We start from the raw sequence: 25,009 nt of genomic DNA on the forward strand, positions 1-25,009 counted from the left end.
TGCACCAATCGTTGTGCCCTTCACACGCCAAGCTGGACACCATTTTATTTTTCTGGACGACAACACCCATACTCACCGGAGTGTGCTGGTCACTGCGTGTCTGCAGAAACAGAACATCACCACACTACCGTGGCCAGCCCCAAACCCAGACCTTTCACCCACTGAAAACATGTGGGACATCATCGGACGACGTCTCCGAGAACGTCAACGTCAGCTTACCTAACTTGGCTGAATTAGGCGCCACTCTCCGAGAGGAATCACATGAAAGAAGCACTGTTATTATTTTATGCCTGATGTGCCTACTACAACTTTTTCTCTCTTGACACTTGACAAAAATAAAATTTTATTTTGTTAGCAGATGGTATACACATTTGACTTTTGCCTCCCAATGTCACCAATTGTTGAACACCCCTAAACCATGGCCATGTAATGTGTGATCATGATCTTTGATTGTTACATGTTCCATATTCATTTGAGAATATTCAACATCATCAGCAGTAGTGTCATATTCTTGTGACTTGTGGAAGTAGTGAGCGTAAAATATCCCTAAATTGTGACTATGTAATGTGTGATCATGTATCTTTGATTGTTACGCGTTCCATGTTCACTTGAGAATGTTCCACGTCATCAGTGATAGTGTCGTGTCCTTTGTTCTTGTGGAAGTAGCGTTCTCTGAATGAAGCCTCTCCATAATGGTCTATGTCGTAGTCCGCACTATTTTCAACATCCTGAAGAGGAAAACAAAATCAAGACTAATTAGATTAATGCCAACAATTTGTAAAATCCTTTATTTTCGTGGGCTTCTGTTTTCGTTGCTTTGTCCATTGGACCCACCAACAGGGATCGATCCTAGACCCACCCCACAATCACATGAAGTTTCAAAATAAAGTTCACTGAAAACTTTGTATGAAGGGATCCAATTTGCTCTCCTAAAACTTTGTGATAAACAATTGTGCCCAAAATACATTTGTACCCAAAATACATTATGCCCAAAATTAGCTACAAAACAGCTGACCTCAAAATATTTTACCTCAAAACCACTGAAACATTAAGGTTAATTAGATTAAAATAAAATGAAATGCATTTCTGAATATTGACAACTGTACAGCAACTGTTAATGGCAGTACTGAACTAAAACAACTTTCCTGCACTCAGAAAAGACAAACGTTTGCTTTGTTTCACGACACTACTAGAGCACACTGATTCATTAATCATTGGCTATTGGATGTCAAACATTTGATAAGTTTGACATATAGTCTTAGAGAGGAAACATGCTACATTTTTTCCATTAGTAGCAAGGGATCTTTTATATGCACCATCCGACAAATAAGGTATCACATACCATGGCCTTTGATATACTGGATGCACCGACTGGGATGAGAAATAACCCAATGGGCCCACCGACAAGGATCGATCCTAGACCAACTGTGCATCAGGCGAGTGCTTTACCACTGGGCTACATCATGCCCCACAATCACATGAAGTTTCAAAATAAAATGCTATGAAAACTTTGTAACAAGGAATCCAATTTGCCACACTCCTAAAACTTACTATTTCTTGTTCCAGCCAGTGCACCACGACTGGTATATCAAAGGCCGTGGTATGTACTACCCAGTCTGTGGGATGGTGCATATAAAAGATCCCTTGCTGCTAATCGAAAAGAGTAGCCCATGAAGTGGCGACAATGGGTTTCCTCTCTTAATATCTGTGTGGTCGTTAACCATATGTTAGATGCCATATAATCATAAATAAAATGTGTTGAATGTATCGTTAAAATAAAACATTTCCTCCCTCCTTTCTGACAGAAAACTAATATATTTTCCAAAAAAAACACAAAAACCATCTTGGCGAGTGTCATTAAAAACATCAGTGATCACTTGCTTTCCTGGCGAACATCAGTGATCACTTGCTTTCCTGGCGAAGATTGTTCTAAGTTACTGACAGAAAAGGGGCGGGACGTAGCCCAGTGGTAGAGAGTTCGGTTGATGCAATTCGGTGTGGGATCAATCCCCGTCGGTGGGCCCATTAGGCTATTTCTCGTTCCAGCCAGCGCACCACGACTGGTATATTAAAGGCCGTGGTATGTGTTACCCTGTCTGTGGGATGATGCATATATAAAAGATCCCTTGCTGCTAATCGAAAAGAGTAGCCTATGAAGTGGTGACAGCGGGTTTCCTGTATTAATATCTGTGTTGTCCTTAACCATATGTCTGACGCCATATAACCATAAATAAAATGTGTTGAATGCGTAGTTAAATAAAACATTTCCTCCCTCCTTTCTGACAGAAAATAAATATATTCTTAAAAACAATTAAAAAAAAAAATTCTTACTGTGCATTCTGCCATTTTCTCCATGGTGATGAGTCGCCTAGCAACCTTTGTGTTGAGGATCTGTTCACAGTTACTAATGAGGTGCAGACATGGATGTTTGGCAATGTTAGCCTCCGAGTATCTGAAAGGAAGATAAACAAGAACTTGAGCTGTGTGTTTAGGGTTCAACCAAATTGGAATTTGAATGAGCATCCAAAGAGAAAATGAAGTGACAAAGACAATAAGTTTAAGTTTGTTTTGTTTAATTACACCACTAGAGCACACTGATTTATTAATCATTGGCTATTGGATGTCAAACATTTGGCAATTCCAACATATAGTTTTCAGAGAGAAAACCCGCTACATTTTCCCATTAGTACAAGGGATCTATTATATGCACTTTGCCACAGACAGGATAGCACATACCATGGTCTTTGACATACCACTCGTGGTGCATTGACTTTTTAACGAGAAATAACCCAATGGGCCCACCAACGGGGATCGATCCTAAACCAACCGCGCATCAGGTGAGTGCTTTACCACTGGGCTACAACCCGACCCTCTCATGCAACAAAAACAATATGAAGTGACAAACACAAGACATAACCAAAACATGTATTCAAGGGTTAGGGTTAATATGTCTTTTATAGCTACCTCACACCCTATAGCAATAACAAATGAAGATGTGGTGGTGCCTTTTCAATGGAGTCAAGTGCTTGTTCAGGATTTTTGGGGGGTCTGGACTGTGTCAAGCAAAGTGTATAGAGAAATGGGGAATTGACACACGCTCTCCTGGAAAAGATTGGAAAAAAAACCTAAAATTTGCATGAGTGGGGTCGGGTGAGGGGTTTCAACCCCCAAATTGTTTTGCAATTGTCTCAAAGGTGACTAACTTCATCACTGAAGAGATAATTATATTTTTAGGATAATAAATCTTTGGTGTAAGGGGCTGGGATTTAACTCAGTCGGTTGAGCTCTTGCCTAAAGTGCTTTCGTCGCAGGATTGAATCACCTTGGTAGATCCATTCAACTGATTGGGTTTTTTCTCGCTATATCTAGTGCACCACAACTGGTCAAAGGCCGTGGTATGCGCTTTCCTGTCTGTGGGAAGGTGCATATAAAAGATCCCTTGCTGCTAATGGAAAAATGTAGCGGGTTTCCTCTGATGACTACAAATTACCAAATGTTTAACATTCAACAGTCAGTGATTAATTAATCAATCAGGGTTTTATCACCCATGTTAGTAGACTCCGATCATTGGCCACCATTTACAAAAGGCTATATAGTTTTTTATTCCCAATTTTAGACTAAAACATTCCCAATCTGAACGTAGATGTTCCTTTTGTTTATTATTATATACAGATATATTTTGTAATTGATACTTAACCAGGGGCGGGACGTAGCCCAGTGGTAAAGCGCGCGCTTGATGTGCAGTAGGTTTGGGATCGATCAAGTGGGCCCATTGGGTTATTTCTCACTCCAGCCAGTGCACCACGACAGTAGCCCATGAAGTGGCAACAGCAGATAAAGCGGTCAGTTTGAGATCAATCCCCATTGGGTTATTTCTCACTCCAGCCAGTGCACCACGACAGTAGCCCATGAAGTGGCAACAGCAGGTAAAGCGGTCAGTTTGAGATCGATCCCCATTGGGTTATTTCTCGCTCCAGCCAGTGCACCACGACAGTAGCCCATGAAGTGGCAACAGCAGGTAAAGCGGTCAGTTTGAGATCGATCCCCATTGGGTTATTTCTCACTCCAGCCAGTGCACCACGACAGTAGCCCATGAAGTGGCAACAGCAGGTAAAGCGGTCGGTTTGAGATCGATCCCCATTGGGTTATTTCTCACTCCAGCCAGTGCACCACGACAGTAGCCCATGAAGTGGCAACAGCAGGTAAAGCGGTCGGTTTGAGATCGATCCCCATTGGGTTATTTCTCACTCCAGCCAGTGCACCACGACAGTAGCCCATGAAGTGGCAACAGCAGGTAAAGCGGTTGGTTTGAGATCGATCCCCATTGGGTTATTTCTCACTCCAGCCAGTGCACCACGACAGTAGCCCATGAAGTGGCAACAGCAGGTAAAGCGGTCGGTTTGAGATCGATCCCCATTGGGTTATTTCTCACTCCAGCCAGTGCACCACGACAGTAGCCCATGAAGTGGCAACAGCAGGTAAAGCGGTCAGTTTGAGATCGATCCCCATTGGGTTATTTCTCACTCCAGCCAGTGCACCACGACAGTAGCCCATGAAGTGGCAACAGCAGGTAAAGCGGTCGGTTTGAGATCGATCCCCATTGGGTTATTTCTCGCTCCAGCCAGTGCATCACGACAGTAGCCCATGAAGTGGCAACAGCAGGTAAAGCGGTCGGTTTGAGATCGATCCCCATTGGGTTATTTCTCACTCCAGCCAGTGCACCACGACAGTAGCCCATGAAGTGGCAACAGCAGGTAAAGCGGTCAGTTTGAGATCAATCCCCATTGGGTTATTTCTCACTCCAGCCAGTGCACCACGACAGTAGCCCATGAAGTGGCAACAGCAGGTAAAGCGGTCAGTTTGAGATCGATCCCCATTGGGTTATTTCTCACTCCAGCCAGTGCACCACGACAGTAGCCCATGAAGTGGCAACAGCAGGTAAAGCGGTCGGTTTGAGATCGATCCCCATTGGGTTATTTCTCACTCCAGCCAGTGCACCACGACAGTAGCCCATGAAGTGGCAACAGCAGGTAAAGCGGTCGGTTTGAGATCGATCCCCATTGGGTTATTTCTCACTCCAGCCAGTGCACCACGACAGTAGCCCATGAAGTGGCAACAGCAGGTAAAGCGGTCAGTTTGAGATCGATCCCCATTGGGTTATTTCTCGCTCCAGCCAGTGCACCACGACAGTAGCCCATGAAGTGGCAACAGCAGGTAAAGCGGTCGGTTTGAGATCGATCTCCATTGGGTTATTTCTCGCTCCAGCCAGTGCACCACGACAGTAGCCCATGAAGTGGCAACAGCAGGTAAAGCGGTCAGTTTGAGATCGATCCCCATTGGGTTATTTCTCGCTCCAGCCAGTGCACCACGACAGTAGCCCATGAAGTGGCAACAGCAGGTAAAGCGGTCGGTTTGAGATCGATCTCCATTGGGTTATTTCTCGCTCCAGCCAGTGCACCACGACAGTAGCCCATGAAGTGGCAACAGCAGGTAAAGCGGTCAGTTTGAGATCGATCTCCATTGGGTTATTTCTCGCTCCAGCCAGTGCATCACGACTGGTATATCAAAGGCCGTGATATGTGCTATCCTGTCTATGGGATAGTGCATATAAAAGATCCCTTGCTGCTAATCGAAAGGAGTAGCCCTTGAAGTGGCGACAGCGGGTTTCCTCTCTCAATATCTGTGTGGTCCTTAACCATATGTCCGATGCCATATAACCGTAAATAAAAAAAGTGTTGAGTGCATCGTTAAATAAAACATTTCCTTCCTTCTGATACTTAACATTTGACAAACACCCCTTCCCTCAACCATGAAATTTCATAATGCAAAATAGATATATTAATTTGAATAAACAAGTACATGTATATATATATAGTATTACTCTTTTAAAATCTAACTTGGTTTAATAAGATGAAAATTCCCTCTTCAGTTTTGTAAAACGACACAAAAATCCCAAAGTAAGAGCCATGGGTGTCAAGTCCAATTTTCAAAATAAAACCCTATCAATGTGCTCTAGTGGTGTTGTTAAACCAAACAAACTTTATCTTTGGTGCAAAATAAAAAGGAAGATTTAAAATTAAAGTTTCGTCAACTTACTCTCGTCTGACCACTGGAAACCAAAAAACAATTCTTCCGTGAAGCCGCAGATATCTGGCGGCAAAATTGAGGAGATCTTTAAAAATGTCGGACAACCCATACTGACTCCGCTGTGCCACGTGGCCCTCTCGTCTGCAAGTAACCATAGAAACAAGAACAAGAAAAGATAAGGAATGTTCTACTGTGTATGTGACAAACTGATATATAAATACAGAACTTCACGTACATTGTTTTCGCGTTCTATTTATTGCACAAGTTTATTTTGCGTAAGACTACATATACTAATGAAAAGAAATAAGGGAACACATCAATTTGTAGACCAAATTTAATTCACTACTAGCGTAGCAATGTCTGTATTTCATACCAAGTTGTAATGTGGGATTGAATGTCTGTAGTGTTGAATGTGCTGCCTATATGTTCAACTTCTGACAATATGAATTGATTTTTGATACAGTCATTATTTCTTGTTGCTATCTGTGTGATCTTTTATTTATTTCTATCAGTATATATTGCGGTCTTGTGGTATGTTCTTGCACAAAATAAATGAGTGCAATAAATAGGAAGCGAAAACAATGTACACAAAGTTCTGTATTTATTACATACCTTCTTTAATTTTTTACAAAAATGGTTTTTAATTTAACGTCATAACTACACTTTCTTAAATCTATTAATCAATCATACTTTTATGGATTTACGTAACATTAAAAATCATTCTCAGTGGTAATCTTGTTTCAAATACGATGTGATGTACATTTAATTTGTAAATCAGACTTGACGACAGTAATAAAAAGGCGCTAACTCCATTAAAAATAAAAAGGGAATTCCCCATTTACAAGTTCCTGTCTAGATCGCACATATGTGTGATACCAGATACAATTATCAGTTTCAAAATCTCTTTATCACTATAGTAAGATTGAATAGGTATGTAATAAAGAGAGATTATTATATGAGCTTGTGTGTTGTACAGATTTCAAGAAACGAGTGTTAGGTTTTTGTATTGCATGAGAGAGGGCAAGGGTTAATACAATTCTGACACGAGTTTTGTAAAATCAGTATGACACACATGCGAGTGTAATAATTTCTTTATTATCCAGATTATTAGTGTTATTTTTTAAATGAATAACAAGGGTTATCTCAAAATGTTTCAACCACAACTAGAAAGAGATGATGAAATGACGTCATATTTCACATGCACAGCTTGAATTGAGCCCAAAATTATGTCATTACATTTGTTATTATACATGTGCTTCGTATGATTTTTATTAACTCAGTTATGTTGAACTATGTGGATAATAATACTTGGTATTACTACATGTATTTGTTTTAAACTGATGTTTATTAAACACTAAAAACATTTCTGCTAAGTGCTATTTTAAACACTGCTTTATATACCTGAATGACATCAGTTGCTGTTGAAATAACAAAAAACACAAAAACAACAAGACTCCTCGTATCAAAATGGCAGCACAGTTATTTGCATATTGTGATTTATGATGCAAACAAAATCATTACGTCATATTTACGTAATTTATAGAGTGAAACTTGTCTAAACCGGACCCTGAACAAATATGAATCCTGTCAAAACCAGCCATGTTACATGGTCCCGAATTTTCTAAATTCTAAAACATGACCCTCTGAACACTGAATCCTGTCTAAATTGGACAAATATTAGGTCCCCCGACAGAAGTGGATCTAGGGGAGGGGTAGCAGGGGCCCACCACCCCCTAAATTTTGCGATAGTTATAATTTTATTATATATTAATTTTTATTTTTTTTACGATCCCCCTCCAAACCTCCCCCAAAGTTCCCTTGGCATTCCACCTCATGTCACTGGGGACCCCCTAAATGGATTTTCTGGATCTGCCACTGGCTGGTATGATCTGGTTTAGCAGGAATGTGCGAGTCTTATGGATGTTATTATGTAATTATGTAATAAAACAATTACTGATCACCCCTTTCTGGCAATATCAGGTTTTATGGACTGAAGAAATTGATATTGATATCAGTATCTTCCGTCCATAAAACCTGATACTGCCCTCAGAGATGGTCAATAATTGATATATATCTTAGGTGTTGAGTCTGCTTTAATAAACGCTGATCTAATGCGTGGTAATATATATCTTAGGTGTTGAGTGCTTTAATAAACACTTTTCTAATGTGTGGTAATAATAGACACTTACACATCATCTTCGATAACGTAATTTTCTGTGGCTGGTCCTATCTTCTGTGTCGCCTCACGGATACCATAAGGTGCTGAAATTTTAAACATACTTTTATTATAATTTTATTATGTTTGTGGTTGGTTGTGCTTATACATTTACATAAGGAAACTGTAGTGTAGGGAAACTATAGTCTGTTTGTGTGAAAAGGGATCTGATGAATTGGCATATAATATATAATGAATAATGTTAGAACTTATATTAAAACATACTACTGAGTTTTAAACCCATACCATCTCAACACAATTTTTTTACTAAATATTTCTGTGTAAATGAAAAAGTTTCTTAACAAACTGCCATCAAATTATATGGATTAATCTCATTTTTAATACAGGGGTGAAGACAAAATGCTAGGACAGCCTTAGCTGCATTGCTACTGAAGTAATCGATGATGCAGTACACTGAGACTAAAGGTAGAACCGTGCGTTCTCTGTTGGCTGTTCCATCAGTTATCTTCATACCTGCATTGTAGAATAACATTTAGTCTAGATGCAATTTGACGATAATTTGTAAAGAAACTTTTTTATTTACAATGATTTTAAAAAAGAACATTTATTTCAGTTGTTATGGGTTTAAAACTTACTAATATATTTTTATATGAATTTTAACTATTCATTATAGAGTTATATGCCAATTCATGCAAATGGACTAAAAGCTATAAAATGCTACACAGAGGACAAAAAAGAAAAGAGGACATGTTTTACATGTATTTAATGATACACTCAATACATTTTTATTTACAGTTATGTGGTGAAGAACATATGATTAAAGACTACTCCATGGGCTACTCCTTTTGATTAGCCACAAGAGATGGTTTATGTGTACCGGTACCATCTCACAGACAGGATAGTACATATCATAACCTTTACGAAGTACTTCTAATATATGTGAGCAACCAATATATTTTTAAGGGAAGCAATTCAACTGTAACTTACGATCAGTAATAATAACATCAAACATAGACTGGTGTCTCCACATGTGGTGCTTCGACGCATCGGCCACCAGTGCATCAATGTACTGACTCTCGAAACCATACTGTTTCAAGTTAGACCTGATGCTCTCGTCCGCTGCACGCTTTTTTTGTTTGTGGCGACTCGGTTTGGCTGAAACATAAAGTGAGAGATCACCAATTTAAAAACATATGGCTGAGACCAGACATCTAAGTTGAAAACCACAAATTTTAAATACATTGATACTGTAAACTTCAGGAAGGTGCCAAAAAGTGGGGTGGGGGCACAATTTTATATTTACACACTTTTACACTATTATAAAGCAAACATAAAGCAAAATATCTGAAAACTCCCCCCACCTGCTTCCTACGCCAGTGAACTTATTTAGTATTGACAAATATAAATAATGTTTACTGCAATATCACTAATTAATCCATACCTGTGACATCAAACTATTACTTTTCAAAAACCGTGAACAATGCAATATGATTTTTTTTGTATCATTCTGATCACAGGTATCTGTGAATTGAAAATCTGCATGACCCATTTATCGGTTACGCAGAAATAAATCCATGTAACCCATTTCCTTTCTGCGTAACCCGTTATATCCATGTAAAGGGTGCTAAAAAATTTGTGTGAACAAAATCTAGGTTACACAAAATTAGATTTGTGTGAATTCACCTCATGTCACTGCCCCCCCCCCCCCCCCCCCCCCCCACACACACACACTGTTTGGGGAACAAAAATAGCAACCCAGATCTAGACCTGATTTATGGAATTCTCTAATTTAAACTACGGCTAAGTTATAAAAAGAAATATCACATTTTATTGACAAATTATTTACTATACGAAAAAGATCTCTTTGGTTAAAAGATCTGCATGGTTACGACAGGAGACTTAATCTTGGTCATTACCTTTTGCGTGAAGGAGAGGGTAGTCTATATCGGTGCCCATCACATAAGACCCGAAGTGAGCACAAGCAACCAACAAACTGCCTGAAATAAAACATAAAACACACATAAATAAATAGACATTATTATACGAGCTTGTGTGTTGTACTGATTTTACGAAACGAGTGTCAGGACTTTGCCCAAGCAAGAGCAAGCGTAATACATAAATCCTAACACAAGTTTTGTAATATCAGTACAATAAACACGTGAGTGTAATAATTTCTTTATTATCCATATTATTGTTGTTAATTTTTTTTTATGAATAACAAGGACCGTTTCAAAATGTTTCAACCACAAGTAGAAGGAGATGATGAAATGACTTCCTAAATTCACATGCAGAGTCTGAGCTAGGACTGGGGAAGAAATATCATGTTATGACATCACTTCTCAAAATTACGTCATTACATGTGTGCTTCATATGATTTTTATTAACTCGATTATGTTTAACCATGTGGACAATAATTAAATATCTTTCCATCAATATACTATATGATAAGACTGAATACAAAGTGCTTGGTTGTGCTTTTTATGCATTCAATCTCAATGAAACAAAAACAAATTAACACTGTCAAAAAGGGTTAAAACCCCATGAAAGTCAAACTTGATTGGTAACTGATAAAGCTATACAAAACATTTCAGCTCAATAGCTTAAGGCATTGCAAAGTCCAGAAAACTCTGATGGTTTTACTGGCTACCATAAATATATTCCATGTCATTGATAACTACATCCATAACATGCTAGAAAATTATACTTTAAAATTTTAATTTAAAAATTAGTTTGTTTTTTCCCACATGCATTGTGATGAATATCTATATATCAATAAAACTTGGTTTGCAGTCTATAAAGTTTCATTTATCTAGGATTTATAGATTTACAGAAATAGATCTAAATAGGAACCTTAAATGTTGAGCTGAAAAGTTTGTTTTGTTTTAGAGCATACCGATTTAATGTTGAGCTGAAAAGTTTGTTTTGTTTTAGAGCATACGGATTTAATGTTGAGCTGAAAAGTTTGTTTTGTTTTAGAGCATACAGATTTAATGTTGAGCTGAAAAGTTTGTTTTGTTTTAGAGCATACTGATTTAATGTTGAGCTGAAAAGTTTGTTTTGTTTTAAGAGCATACTGATTTAATGTTGAGCTGAATGCAAAAGTTGACACTGTTGAAAAACTAATACCTATATATCACCTTTTTACTTCATAAAGGGGAGAGAAAAATGCTTATGAAGATCGATTCAGTATATGCAGCAAGAAATTCAAGTAATATTAGAAAGAAATTATTTTGGGCAGATATATACCGGGAATCAATATTTTTTAAGGAGATGGATTGATTGATAAAATTACAATAATATTATATAAAATAATATGTACTGAATTCACTCATACAAATATATTTTGAAGAAATCAGTTTTCCCTTTACCTGTACCAACAAAAGGATCAAAGACCAAAGAATTTTTGTCCACTTTAGCCAAATTCGCCATGATCAACGAAAGACCAGCTTCCATACTTGTATTTCCTGAAATAATAAAAATGGTAAAATAACTTAAAAGATATGCATTTTTTTTTAATATTCATGATGATGTTTAACAACACCACTAGATTACACTGAATTATTTAATCATCAGCTATTAGATGTCAAACATTTGGTAATTCTGACACGTGGTCATCAGAGGAAACCTGCTAAATGTTTCCTAATGCTGCAAGGGATCTTTTATATACACTTTCCCACAGACAGGAAAGCACATACCACGGCCTTTGATCAGTTGTGATGAAATTCAAATTTAAACTGTGATGTCACGTGTTAAAGTAAAGTTTGTTTTATTTAACGACGCCACTAGAGCACATTGATTTTTAATCTTATCATCGGCTATTGGACGTCAAACATATGGTCATTCTGACACTGTTTTTAGAGGAAACCCGCTGTCGCCACATAGGCTACTCTTCTTTACGACAGGCAGCAAGGGATCTTTTATTTGCGCTTCCCACAGGCAGGATAGCACAAACCATGGCCTTTGTTGAACCAGTTATGGATCACTGGTCGGTGCAAGTGGTTTACACCTACCCATTGAGCCTTGCGGAGCACTCACTCAGGGTTTGGAGTCGGTATCTGGATTAAAAATCCCATGCCTCGACTGGGATCCGAACCCAGTACCTACCAGCCTGTAGACCGATGGCCTGCCACGACGCCACCGAGGCCGGTCACGTGTTAAAGGGACAGACCCCAGTTTTTAAACACTAAGGCATAATTTTCACCAAGACTCTAGTTTCAACCCGTAACAATGGACACTAATTTACAAACCTGTAACAAATTTGGATACAACAGAGTGAAACAAGAGTCTGTGACTTTGAAATACCCATAAAAATAGAATAAAACACGATTTCATAACAGTTACTTCTCAGATGCACGTGCATTTTTATAAATATGAAAAATGCATTTTGTGGTATTAGAAACACCAGAATAACCAGAAACACTTCGGTTGTACTGAAATGTATAATCTAAACAATAAAATATAAGTAATGTTTGATTTCAGTGATCATAAACGGCTCCAATAGTGAAAAATATGCTGTAGTGTTTAAAAACTAGGGTATGTCTCTTTAACCTATTGGTCACCTGTAATGGATATGATCCCTGTGTAGATAGCCAGCGAAGGCTATATACACGGCCGCCATGTCTATAGCTATTTCTGTGTTAAGTAACAAATATGGTGACCTCCATTATTGATGGAATTCATCTTTGTACGCAGCATTTAGCACGATGTGTGTATGGTAGTTGACTAGACCAGAGCAGAAATAGATCCTACTGAAATGCGCCATTGGTTAAGTATAAAGAAGGCAGTCGGCAGTACGAATCAAAAGACCCTGTGGTTGATATTTTCCACAGTAAGAAACACTTGTGATGAATCCTCTATATAGATTTTTGGTCATGGTGCAATTTTGAGACTGCCCCTTTAAATCTAGTGGCATGCATCAAGTAAACTCCAACATGGAAGGAAGGACGTGTTTTATTTAACGATGCACTCAACACATTTTATTTATGGTTATATGGCATCAGACATATGATTAAGAACCACACAGATATTGAGAGAGGAAACCTGCTATCGCCACTTCATGGCTAACTCTTTTCAATTAGCAGCAAGGGATCTTTTATATGCACCATCCCACAGACAGGATAGTACATACTACAGCCTTTGTTAAACCAGTTGTGGAGCACTGGCTGGAACGTGAAATAGCCTAATGGGTCCACCGACGGGGATTGATCCTAGACTGACTGCGCATCAAGCAAACGCTTTACCACTGGGCTACATGTCGCCCTAGGGTAAGTTATAGAATGAAATGTAATATGCAAGGCTGTTTTAAAAATTATCCATCTTCTCTTTTGATTTGTACTGCCGACGGCCTTCTTTATACCTAACCAATGGCGCATTCAGATCCTAGACCGACCGCGCATCTAGCGAACACTTTACCACTGGACTATGTCCCGCCCCTAAAGTCCAACAAATGCTTCAGTTAAAGGGACAGACCCTAGTTTCAACCCGTGAAAATTAACACTAATTTTAGTTAATCTACAAACCCGTAACACATTTGGATAAAGTTACAATTGAGTGTAACATGAGTCTGTGACTTTGAAATAGTGAAATACCCTCTAAACCTAGACTAAAACTAGACTCCATAACTGTTACTTCTCAGACACACGAGCTTTTTGAAAAATATGAGAAATGCATTTTGTGATATTAAAAATACCAGGATGACCAAAAACTCTTCGAATGTACGGAAATTGATAATCTAAACCATAAAATCTAAGTAAAGTAGGATTTCAGTTATCAAAAACGGCTATAATAGCAAAAAATATGCCTTAGTGTTTAAAAACTAGGGTATGTCCCTTTAACACATCTCACCAAGAAAATGTCTGTTTTGTAAATGGTAATCTTGAATCTTGTCTCTCTGTCCGTCTGTTATCTGTAAAACAAGTAAAACAATTTATATATGGAGTGCCAGACGCGAAAATCTACAATTTATATATGGAGTGCCAGACGTGAAAATCTACAATTTATATATGGAGTGCCAGACGTGAAAATCTACAATTTATATATGGAGTGCCAGACGTGAAAATCTACAATTTATATATGGAGTGCCAGACGTGAAAATCTACAATTTATATATGGAGTGCCAGACGCGAAAATCTACAATTTATATATGGAGTGCCAGACGTGAAAATCTACAATTTATATATGGAGTGCCAGACGCGAAAATCTACAATGTAGCATGACATCAAAAACTGATAAAAAACATGGCTCAGAGTTTCATGTTGTTTGATTTGATGTTGAAAAGGTGATGTCAATGATGCTGTATTTTTACAAGATAAAACCTGAGATATAGTTTTTCAAGGTTATTACCATTATTTTGAGGAAAAAAGAAGAAAAAAGAAGATGTTTTTTGCATAATAGGTTTTCCCCAAGTGATGGTTCATATATATATTTAATCAAGTATATCTGATTTGTTTATAAAAAGAGACAGTAAAAGAACAATCACATTTCACGCACACCACTATTTAATTATATGTGTAGCTACATGTAACAATGATATGAATTAAATTTAAATATCTCTTTCTATTAGCTTGTGAAGATTGCCCCAGAGAATGACTGTAGTCAACCAAGTTTGGAACTAACCAATCAAAACTCTAGAAGATAGACATCAAGGAAAGTTTGTTGGACTGATGATGAACATATCAGTATCAGAATAGCTCTGCTAATGAATGCCATGATGAGTAAAAACAAACCCATATCTAATAATCGATGTTGTAAAATTGCATATCCAAAATACAGTAAAAGTCAGGGCTTATAGAATTTTTATAAAATCCACTAGCCATGGTATCAGTGATTTTAAAAATTCACTAGCCCTACTTTACTTTAAGTTAATACAGTTTTACTAAATAATAGTAACAATCAGAGATGTCACCTGAAAAGGGAGATAAAGCTTAAAAACACTAACATTGGTGGGTTGGAATGGAGGCAGGATATTCATATTTTCTAAATAGACATTTGACCAAAACAATTGACTAGCCGTCAGACATGGCAATAGTACTTATTTACTAGCCCAACATCGAATACCACTAGCCATGGGAGTGGGGCTATCATAATCTAGAAGCCCTGGTAAGAGTATATGAAAAAATGAATACATGTACATACCCATCTACCAAAATAAATATTGTAGGGATGGTCTGGAGCATTTGTTTTCCCGTAACCATAGTACTCCTGCAGAACAAAGGTGTGGTCCGGGGCGGACAAATTGACCGTTCCATACCGGGTGATATCATCTAGGGGGAGACTCTACAAGAAATATTTTAATCTCTTACAACACAAATTCTAAATAAATCCACTTTGACATAATCTTAACAAAAATAAAACATAATAGAATTTAAAATAGAAATTCTCAATACAGGTTTCACCTTGTCCATTGCCAAAATAGTCAACTGCTAATTTTCATACAAAGTGGCTTCAACATTTAGTCTTTGGCGGCTACTAAGTATTTTTAAAATTAACCACTTTTGAATAATTTTCAAGGAAATATTCTATATATCTGAAAATTGGCTCAAACTAAATTTGTTCCAGAGTGATTCCTAAAATAGATCTACAATGACATTTTCTAAAAAAAAATCATCAGAGAATTTCTAATTAAAATTCTAAATAAATCTACCAAATGACCTAATCAGAAGGAAAGAAAGACATGTTTTATTTAACGACACACTCAACACATTTTATTTACGGTTATATGGCGTCGGACATATGGTTAAGGACCACACAGATTTTGAGAGAGGAAACCCACTGTCGCCACTTCATGGACTACTCTTTTGGATTAGCAGCAAGGGATCTTTTATATGCACCATCCCACAGACAGGGTAGTACATACTACGGCCTTTAATATACCAGTCATGGTGCACTGGCTGGAACGAGAAAGGGCCCAATGGGCCCACCGACGGGGATCGATCCCACACTGACCGTGCATCGAGCGAGCGCTGTACCACTGGACTACGTCCCGCCTGACCTAATCAGAGGACTAATTGGGTTACTTTGAAACATGTACAAACACAAACAGTAATCCAAGACCCTTATCAGTGGCGGATCCAGAAAATCCATTTAGAGGCGGAGGCCCAAACATTCCTGAAGGAATTCCGCAGATTCTACAACATAAAAAATATGAATATAACTGGCGCAAAATTTAGATCCGCCACTGCATATTTTTGAAAAAAGAAATTAAAACAGCCAAAAGAAAGCAAATTATGATCTGTACATTAATTAATTAAAATTACGATAATTAATTATAGTATATATACATATGAAGGTACCTCTATCTTTTTAACCTTTTCTTTATTTGAAATCTTTTTGTTGAAACTGCCAACATGAACCTTGTATGTAAATTTTGTAGACAGGAATGGAGACTGAAATAAAGAAAACCACAAATTAACTAAGTTATGTATTTAGCACAAGAATATGCATATGTAGATAGTACACCAACAAGCATTGGACTGGGTCAAAGTTTGACATCACCATAACTTGTTATTTAATATATTTTATCTTAAAGGGACATTCCTGAGTTCGCTGCAATTTTTAAGATGTTATTGATAACAGACTTTTCAACGATTGTAATTACATATCAAATAAAATATTAGTGGCTGTATATTAAACGTGTTTCTGATTGTTCTAATATTTGTACTAGGTTAAATTTCATTTTATTTCCTAAAATATTTGTTTTCATATGTACGAAATTATTTGAAGACAAAATCCAATTAGGGTTTCTTACAAATATTAAGATGACCAGAAACACAATGAATATACAGACACTGATATTCTAAGTTGAATGGTAGAAATATGTTATTAGTTGGAAACATCTTACAATGCAGCAAACTCAGGAATGTCCCTTTAACATTACTTTTTATTGAATATCCTCAGAGAAGAAATCAGATGCCTTCTCATTCTACCAGTAAGAGATTAGTAAGGTGGTCTCTTAACAAAGTTTACTATTTTAACCAATACCTGCATAGGCATAGGAAGACTGCAGTGTGTGTGTGGGGGGGGGGGGGGGGGGTGTATTGCCTACATCTCCCTCCCTCACTTTTGGTGTCTATGACTTTATGGAAGTTGCCATTTAAGCAAGTTTGGCTATAATATCAAACACTGCTTTCATTAGTTTTAAGACTCCAAAGGTATGCTTCATGAAAAAAATCACCTTCAAAGTTTACCAACATTATTGAAACAGTCTTCACTCACAATGAACGCTTTAGGAATGTTCTCAATGTTGTGACACAGCTCTGTATAATTTCGTCCCTCGGCCCACAGTTCACATGCTGACCTTAATAAATACAAATAAAATCAATTTTAAAGTCACCCACCTACATAAATTTCAGAAGTACAAACTTTTTCTGTTTCATATAATATGTATTTTATTTTACCAGAACAAAAATGTATTATTTAAAGAGCTAGATTAGTTTCATATCGATGAAAAACTTTTCAGAGCATGCCCTGTCAGAGAATGTGTCATCCTTGTTTTCTAACTTAAACAACTGTGGTTTTTGACAATGTCTGCTTTATAACAGAAACTCAAATAAATTGCTTGCTGTGATGTATATAGCATTAATACTAATAGCGATATCGAAACTATTATTGTTTAGTTAACGTACTATTACCACAAGTGTTAATATAACAATTACTGGAAGTGTATCCTAGAGTTACGTCATAGCCAAGCAGACGACAATTAAGTCTATGTTCTCAGTGAATAAAAGCCACTATCATTTTTGAAATGAGTTTGTTAAACCAGAACATTACACTTGCCATTAATGAAAAAAAAAGGCAATGTAGTAGTGGTCTAAGGGGTCATCCAACAATTACACATGTATGTGACATAAAATTTAGCTTTTTTATACACCCTACCCCATTTAATTTTTTGAAAGACTAAATCCAGCTTTGTAAGTTCCATGAAAAAAAATGAACATGAAAATGTTTTGTTATCAACCCGTATACCAGAGCACGACCTCATTTTGCTGTTATGCAAGTGGCAGCATATCACTTTACACAGCTGTTATCATTTGTTAATAAAAATAAAAAGTAACTTCAAACCAATGGGTTATTTATATACTACAGAGGTCTACCTAGTTGTCATCATCAAATAGATTTGAAATGGAATATCAGTATGTTATATTAATTATTCTAATGAAGACCCATTTCCTAAACCAGACTACATGTATGTTTAGCTTCTACACAAAGTAATGACCTATTGTAGGGAATGGTGGTGTTTATGCTGTATCCATTTGATTAATTAACTGAGTACAAGTTTCACGAATGGTTAAAAGCATATACAATACATACAGAGTTACTTCCCTCTAACTCTGTAAACACTAATGACAGATGCACACTGGCCTCGGTGGCGCATTGGTTTGGTGCAGTGGTTAAGCCATCTGACTACAGGCTGGTAGGTACAGGGTTCACAGCTCGGTACTGGCTCCAACCCAGAGCGAGTTCTTACGGACTCAATGGGTAGGTGTAAGGCCACTACACCCTCTTCTCTCTCACTAACCACTAACCAACTAACAATTAACCCACTGTCCTGGACAGACAGCCCAGTTAGCTGAGGTGTGTGCCCAGGACAGCATGCTTGAACCTTAATTGGATATAAGCACAAAAATAAGTTGAAATGAAATTAAATGACAGATGCACTAATGAACATGTACTAGGAAAGGCAGGACGTAGCCCAGTGGTAAAACGCTCGCTTGATGAGCGGTCAATCTAGGATCGATCCCCGTCGGTGGACCCACTGGACCATTTCTTGTTCAAGCCAGTGCACCACAACTGGTAGATCAAAGGCCGTGATATGTGCTATCCTGCCTGTGGGATGGTGCATATAAAAGATCCCTTGCTACTCATAGAAAAATGTAGCAGGTTTCCTCTCTAAGACTATATGTCAATATTACCAAATGTTTTACATCCAATAGCTGATAATTAATAAATCAATGTGATCTAGTGGTGTCGTTAAACAAAAACAAACACATTGTACTAGGATGGCCTTATTCAAATATAAAGCTTTTGTATACAAATGACTCTGAAAATGTGTTGTTATACATTTTACCAGTAATACATATATCCAGAGGCGGATCATGGGGGAGGGTGGCAAGGGCCGATCTCCCAACTAAATTTTGTGATAGTTATAATTTTATTATGTTAATTTTCCCCCTCCAAACCTCCCCCAAAGTTCCCTTGGCATTCCACCTCATGTCACCCCCCCCCCCCCCCCCCCCCCCCCCATAATGGATTTTCTGGATCCGCCACTGGTTACATGTTTAAATTTATGTTTACACTATGTGCTTCCCCGTGGAGTGTATTAATACAATAAACTTAACTGAATCAAACTGATAAATTGCAACTTTATATATTAATTTAAAAGAATTTAGAAACATTCCAAATGATGGGATAAGTACAAAGACTAAGTAGACATAAGCAGGCTACCTAATTAGTACAGTCCGTGTCATAATCTTCTTAGCATCTTCCTCAGATGACAAACGAACAACCAAAAATGGATTCTAAAAATATTTAACATGTCAGCATTATAAAGAGGGCATTCACAATTGGCAACATTTTCACAAATTTAAAAAGAATACTCTGTTTGTTATCCACCCACCCAATCCTAAAAGCATTATATATATTAAAATGTTGTTTAATCAAGGGATATTTTTATCAACATTTTTGTTTGGTTATGAAGTGTACGCTCACCCCAACACACTCAAACATATGTTCAATGATCCACCCAGAAATAATTTTAAAGTTTTTAAAACATTTTTATTTCAATACAAAATTTTAAAATATACTTATTTGTATTTGTAATATAATTTGTATTGTATAGTATTTCCCCCACAGTTCTTTACACTGTGTTCTTACATTATTATGTAATTTATATTTTTAATATTAATAAGCATTTTAAGAGTACTGCTAAAGCAATACATGTCCCCTACCGGGCCCGACAATGTTTTGTATCTTAATTCAAAGGCCATAACTCTGAAAAGTGGGTAAATTACCACGAAACTTCAACCTGATCTGTAAAGCTATATACAAATGATAAAGCTATATACAAAATTGCATCTTGATATCTCCAGGCATTGCAAAAATTCGGAAAACAAATTTTCACATCTCCTAAGTTCAAGGGCCATAACTCAGTTAAAAATAGGTAAATTGCCATGTCATATGTTATAGATCTAATGTAGATCGCTCAAATAATATTATTATTTGGGCGACTAATGCCATTATTTTTTAATATTCAAGTTCCCAAACAGGACATTGGTCGCATTTGGCGACTTGGCCACAGGCCGTTTCGAGCCGTGTAGTATACATGGACATACATCTTTTTGTCAAACAGAATTATCACTGAGTTACGGTACACATGTATGTCAGACTCAAATACTGATTTAAAGGAACAGACCTTAGTTTCAACCCGTGAAAATTAACATTAAGTTTAGTTAATCTACAAACCTGTAACACATTTGGATAAAGTTACAACTGAATGAAAAATGAGTCTGTTACTTTGAAGTGGTGTAATACCCTCTAAAAATAGATTAAAACTCGACTCCATACCGTTACTTCTCAAACACGTGTGTTTTTAAAAATATGAGAAATGCATTTTGTGATATTAAAAACACCAGGATGTCCAAAAACACTTCGAATGTACAGAAATGAATAAACTAAACAATAAAATTTAAGTAAAGTATGATTTCAGTTATCAAAAACGGCTGTAATAGTCAAAAATATACCATAGTGTTTAAAAACTAGGGAATGTCCCTTTAAGTGTACAAAGGTATATTTTTAAAGCTTTATGTACATATACATATCTTTTAATAATTTAATTAAATGTATTTACATTTGTTAAAAAGCACCTATTTTCAAAATCCCATACCTCTTTGGAATATGCTGCTTCATCAATGTCAAGGTGTATGTCAAATATTGAAGCTATAGACTTCAGTTCCTAAAATAAGAATTAAAATCATTGTAATCTAACTATATGCATGTAGAAGTGGCACATATATGTATAATACTATAAACTATACAGAGATATTGTCTGAATTCCTTGAATTGCACCGATATCCATGTTCCTGACAAGAAAACTTTCAAAAGATATGACAATGGCATTCTGTAATGAAATACATATACCTGTAGTTTTAATAAGCTCATTTTAAGAAGTTTGCTTTGTTTAACGACACCACTAGAGCACAATGATTTATTAATCATCTGCTATTGGGTGTCAAATATTTGGGAATTCTGACATATACTATGTACTATGTACTAGTATTATGATATAGGAGAAGCCACGGTGACGTCACATGTTTTGATCATGTGGTACCGCGTGAGCGCTGGTAGGCAAGAAACCAGTTGACAATACTGGCATTAGTAGTAATGAACAATCGAATGTTTTTCCGTCAATTAAATCAGTGTAGACTAGTTTTGATGAATGGTATTTTGTCATGGTAATTTCATACGTTGTTGTTAGATGCACAAGTCACTGTAGTAAGGATTATGAAATTAGTTTCATCAAATACAGTGGAAGCGAAACGTTGAACAGTTAAAGCTGACAACAATCAACTTTGCCCATCCCACAAAGGAGATCGTCATTTTATACAAGGTTTGTTGTATGTTATTCATTCGTAATACTAATACACGTCAGTATTTATTGAAATGAAAATTGAAAAGATAATAAAATAAAAAATAATAATAATAAAAGCCCCCACCAAACTGACATGGAAACAAAGATACCCTGTGAACAGTAGGCCTACCCAGTCAATCGACAAACAACGTTTTATGTAACTTTTTGTTTGTATTGACAGATCCATTATAGTGGGTAAAACAAAAATCTGAATATATTTTATATTGTATTATGCCATAAAATATGTAGGTGGCTGGAGTATTTATATTTTTAATTAAATAACAGGGAGCTGTGTGTGTGTGCGTGCGTGTGTGTGTGTGCAATCAAGCATATATATTGTTTTAAATGAAAATGGTTCTGAAATATTTCCATTTATTAATTATATTATATGTTAATTATAATGTTTTACTTTTTTTATTGAAGAAGTGATCCACAGGTGTATTTGTAATGTGTAAGTTGATTTTTTAATAATAAAATAAAAGGTATAAACATTTCAGGGTGGGATATCAGATGTATTAAATCATTTGTTTGGGATTAAAAATAAATAAATACTAATAATAAAACTGGATATTGATCCACAAGTTGGTGATAGCCACCATATTTTATTAAAAACATAAATTATGTTACATGCATTTATTATATAAGTTATCTGAATTTGTTTGCAGCAAATAAAGAAAGAAAAGGGGAGCTGATTGTATTTATAAGTATTATTGTCATCAGTGACAGATGTCAATATGTCTTCACAAATACATTTATGTGTATTCAAATATTTCAATAATATTCAATATACACAATATAAAACTTTCATACTTATATATCATAGAAATTTACCAATTTTCATATTTTTTTCTAGGTATCAGTGATCCCTGTTTATGGACAAAAAGAGAACCGGCAACTCTTGGATGAAAAATGGGCCCTTCACGATGAATTAAGGGCGTTTAAGTTTTAGGGTGAATTAAGGGATGCTAAGGAGAACACTGGTATCAGATTCAGCGATTCTTTTCTACAGTATCTCATGTTTCTGTGCATAAGAAGGATACCAGAACCTTTTTCACTGACTTTCCAAACTACCATGTGCAATATTATTGGGGCTATTCAGTATGTGATGATGACATTGATAACACTTGGATTTAATCTTTTTTTACCAGGATCTCTATTTTCTAATAAAAACAGACTTTACAAAATCAATAAAATTATATCGAGAAACAATAGACAACACATATTTATTATTTTCTTTTTCTATTATCATTATAAACCAATGATCAAATGATATTTGCATTGTGTTAATGTGTGTCTTACATTAAAACATTGTATTGTTACCATTTACAGTAATTTGTTGTTTTAACTGGTTTATTAATCAGGTTGAAAGTGATAGCTTTTGAAACTGTGCCTCTTGTCAAAGGTAACTGACACTGTTTTAGATTTGAAAGGAAGGAATCTTTTATTTAACAATGCACTCAAGTCATTTTAATTACGGATATATAGAGTCGGACATGTTTAGGGATCACACAGATAATATTAGGGAGGAAACCTGCTGCTGTCACACAATGGATTACTCTTTCCGATTAACAATAAGGGATCTTTTATATGCATCAGCCCACAGACAGGATAATAAATAGTGTAGCCTTTGTTACACCAGTTGTAGAGCACTGGCTGGAATGAGAAATAGCCCTATAGGACCACCAACAGGAATCAATCCTAGATCGACTGCGTATTAAACTATGTCCTGGCCTGCATGGGATTAGGCGATTAAAATATTAATGGCAATTTTTATGTATATGTATATAAAAAATAATGCTACAAAATGTTCTGAAGATGGAACCACAAAGGTGAGGGACCAAGTAAATTTGAGATGTATCCGGTTTAAAAGGCTAAGTTCTGTACTAATATTTAAAAAGGGACGCTGTAGCTAGAGGGAGCAATGTATGTGTGGTCATGGAACATGTATGGAAACTAAATTTAGGTTCCTCCATTTTAATACAATGTGTTAATATGTATCCGATATCCGCAAGTTTAAGGAATAAAAAAGGACTTGATAAAATTAATAGTTTTAAAGTTTTTGTAAAGTTTTCTAATAAGATACTTGCTTAAATTTATTGTTGTTGCCTTACAAATGAACCAGTAGACAAGTCTGATGTGTTATTTATATATAACTACTGTCTATATATTGTCTACTGGTTGTTCATTTGTAACAAATGTTCATATATATATATATGTGTGTGTGTATATGTGTATGTGTATGTGTATCTATATGTACATATATATGTATATGTATATATACATATATGCATATATATATATATATATATATATATATATGGGTTACTTGAAATATGGACCAGACGCTTTAAAAATACATGGACTAAAAATATTTATTCAGGTGAAAAGAAAAAGAAAAAAAAGGAAGTTTGCTATAGTTTTGAACTCGGTCAATCGTAAAATTTTATGGGTGGAAAGAGTACATGTATCTCCTCCATACAGAAGCTTTGTAGAATAGCGTTCCCGTGCTACAAGCGGTAATTTAAGCACGTGTTGGCCATTCTTTGCTATTCACGCTACGCTAGTTCGCTTTGTTACTAATGGCCATTATGATAGACTTCTGCCTACCAGATGCGCGCGCATGCTGATACGTGACGTCACTTCCCTAAACACATGGCTTCTCCTATAGTCTTACTCTTAGAGAGGAAACTTTAACTCCCTATATTTTTCCATTAGTAGCAAAGGATCTTGAATATGCACCATCCCACAGACAGGATAGCCGATGATTAATTAATGTGCTCTAGTGATGTTGTTAACAAAACTAATTTTCATTGGGACGATCGAGGCAATCGATCCTGCGACCTATCGCACCTCAAACATCTAACAAGCGTCTTACCACTGAGCCACATTTCGACCCGTGAAGTTTCTGATTTAACAATCTTGACCATAACAACTAACCACTTACTGGCAATTTAAAATCTAAGTGTTCGCCAGCAAAATGAAATAAAAACTTTCTCCAATGTGTTGTTTTTATGGGCGCAGCCATTTTGTTCTTGTTTATTGGGTTTTCCCCCTAGTGATTAGAGCACACACAATATTATCCCCTGACCGCATTTGTTACGCTTTGATCCATCGTTCAAACA

The 25,009-nt window shown here is 36.4% G+C and overlaps 1 protein-coding gene across 2 annotated transcripts; it reads right to left on the bottom strand.

Moving 5' to 3' along the window:
• Positions 1-326: 326 nt before the first annotated feature.
• On the bottom strand, positions 327-24,969 carry LOC121377157 (tRNA (guanine(10)-N2)-methyltransferase homolog). Of its 2 annotated transcripts, none has more exons than XM_041505061.1 (14): positions 24,832-24,969; positions 21,144-21,212; positions 19,706-19,779; positions 17,477-17,558; positions 16,555-16,647; positions 15,398-15,538; positions 14,108-14,168; positions 11,632-11,727; positions 10,180-10,260; positions 9,251-9,418; positions 8,277-8,349; positions 6,097-6,228; positions 2,332-2,452; positions 327-728 (listed from the first exon to the last, which is right to left on the bottom strand). In XM_041505061.1, the coding sequence occupies exons 1-14, from the start codon at positions 24,910-24,912 to the stop codon at positions 573-575; spliced, it is 1,428 nt and encodes a 475-aa protein (XP_041360995.1). In that variant the 5' UTR covers positions 24,913-24,969; the 3' UTR covers positions 327-572. The 2 variants fall into 2 exon arrangements, with proteins under 2 accessions (XP_041360995.1, XP_041360996.1); XM_041505062.1 differs by having other exon boundaries at positions 24,763-24,900.
• Between the last annotated feature and the right edge of the window lie 40 nt (positions 24,970-25,009).

The sequence above is a fragment of the Gigantopelta aegis genome, chromosome 7 (assembly GCF_016097555.1).
Source record: "Gigantopelta aegis isolate Gae_Host chromosome 7, Gae_host_genome, whole genome shotgun sequence".
Taxonomy (NCBI): domain Eukaryota; kingdom Metazoa; phylum Mollusca; class Gastropoda; order Neomphalida; family Peltospiridae; genus Gigantopelta; species Gigantopelta aegis.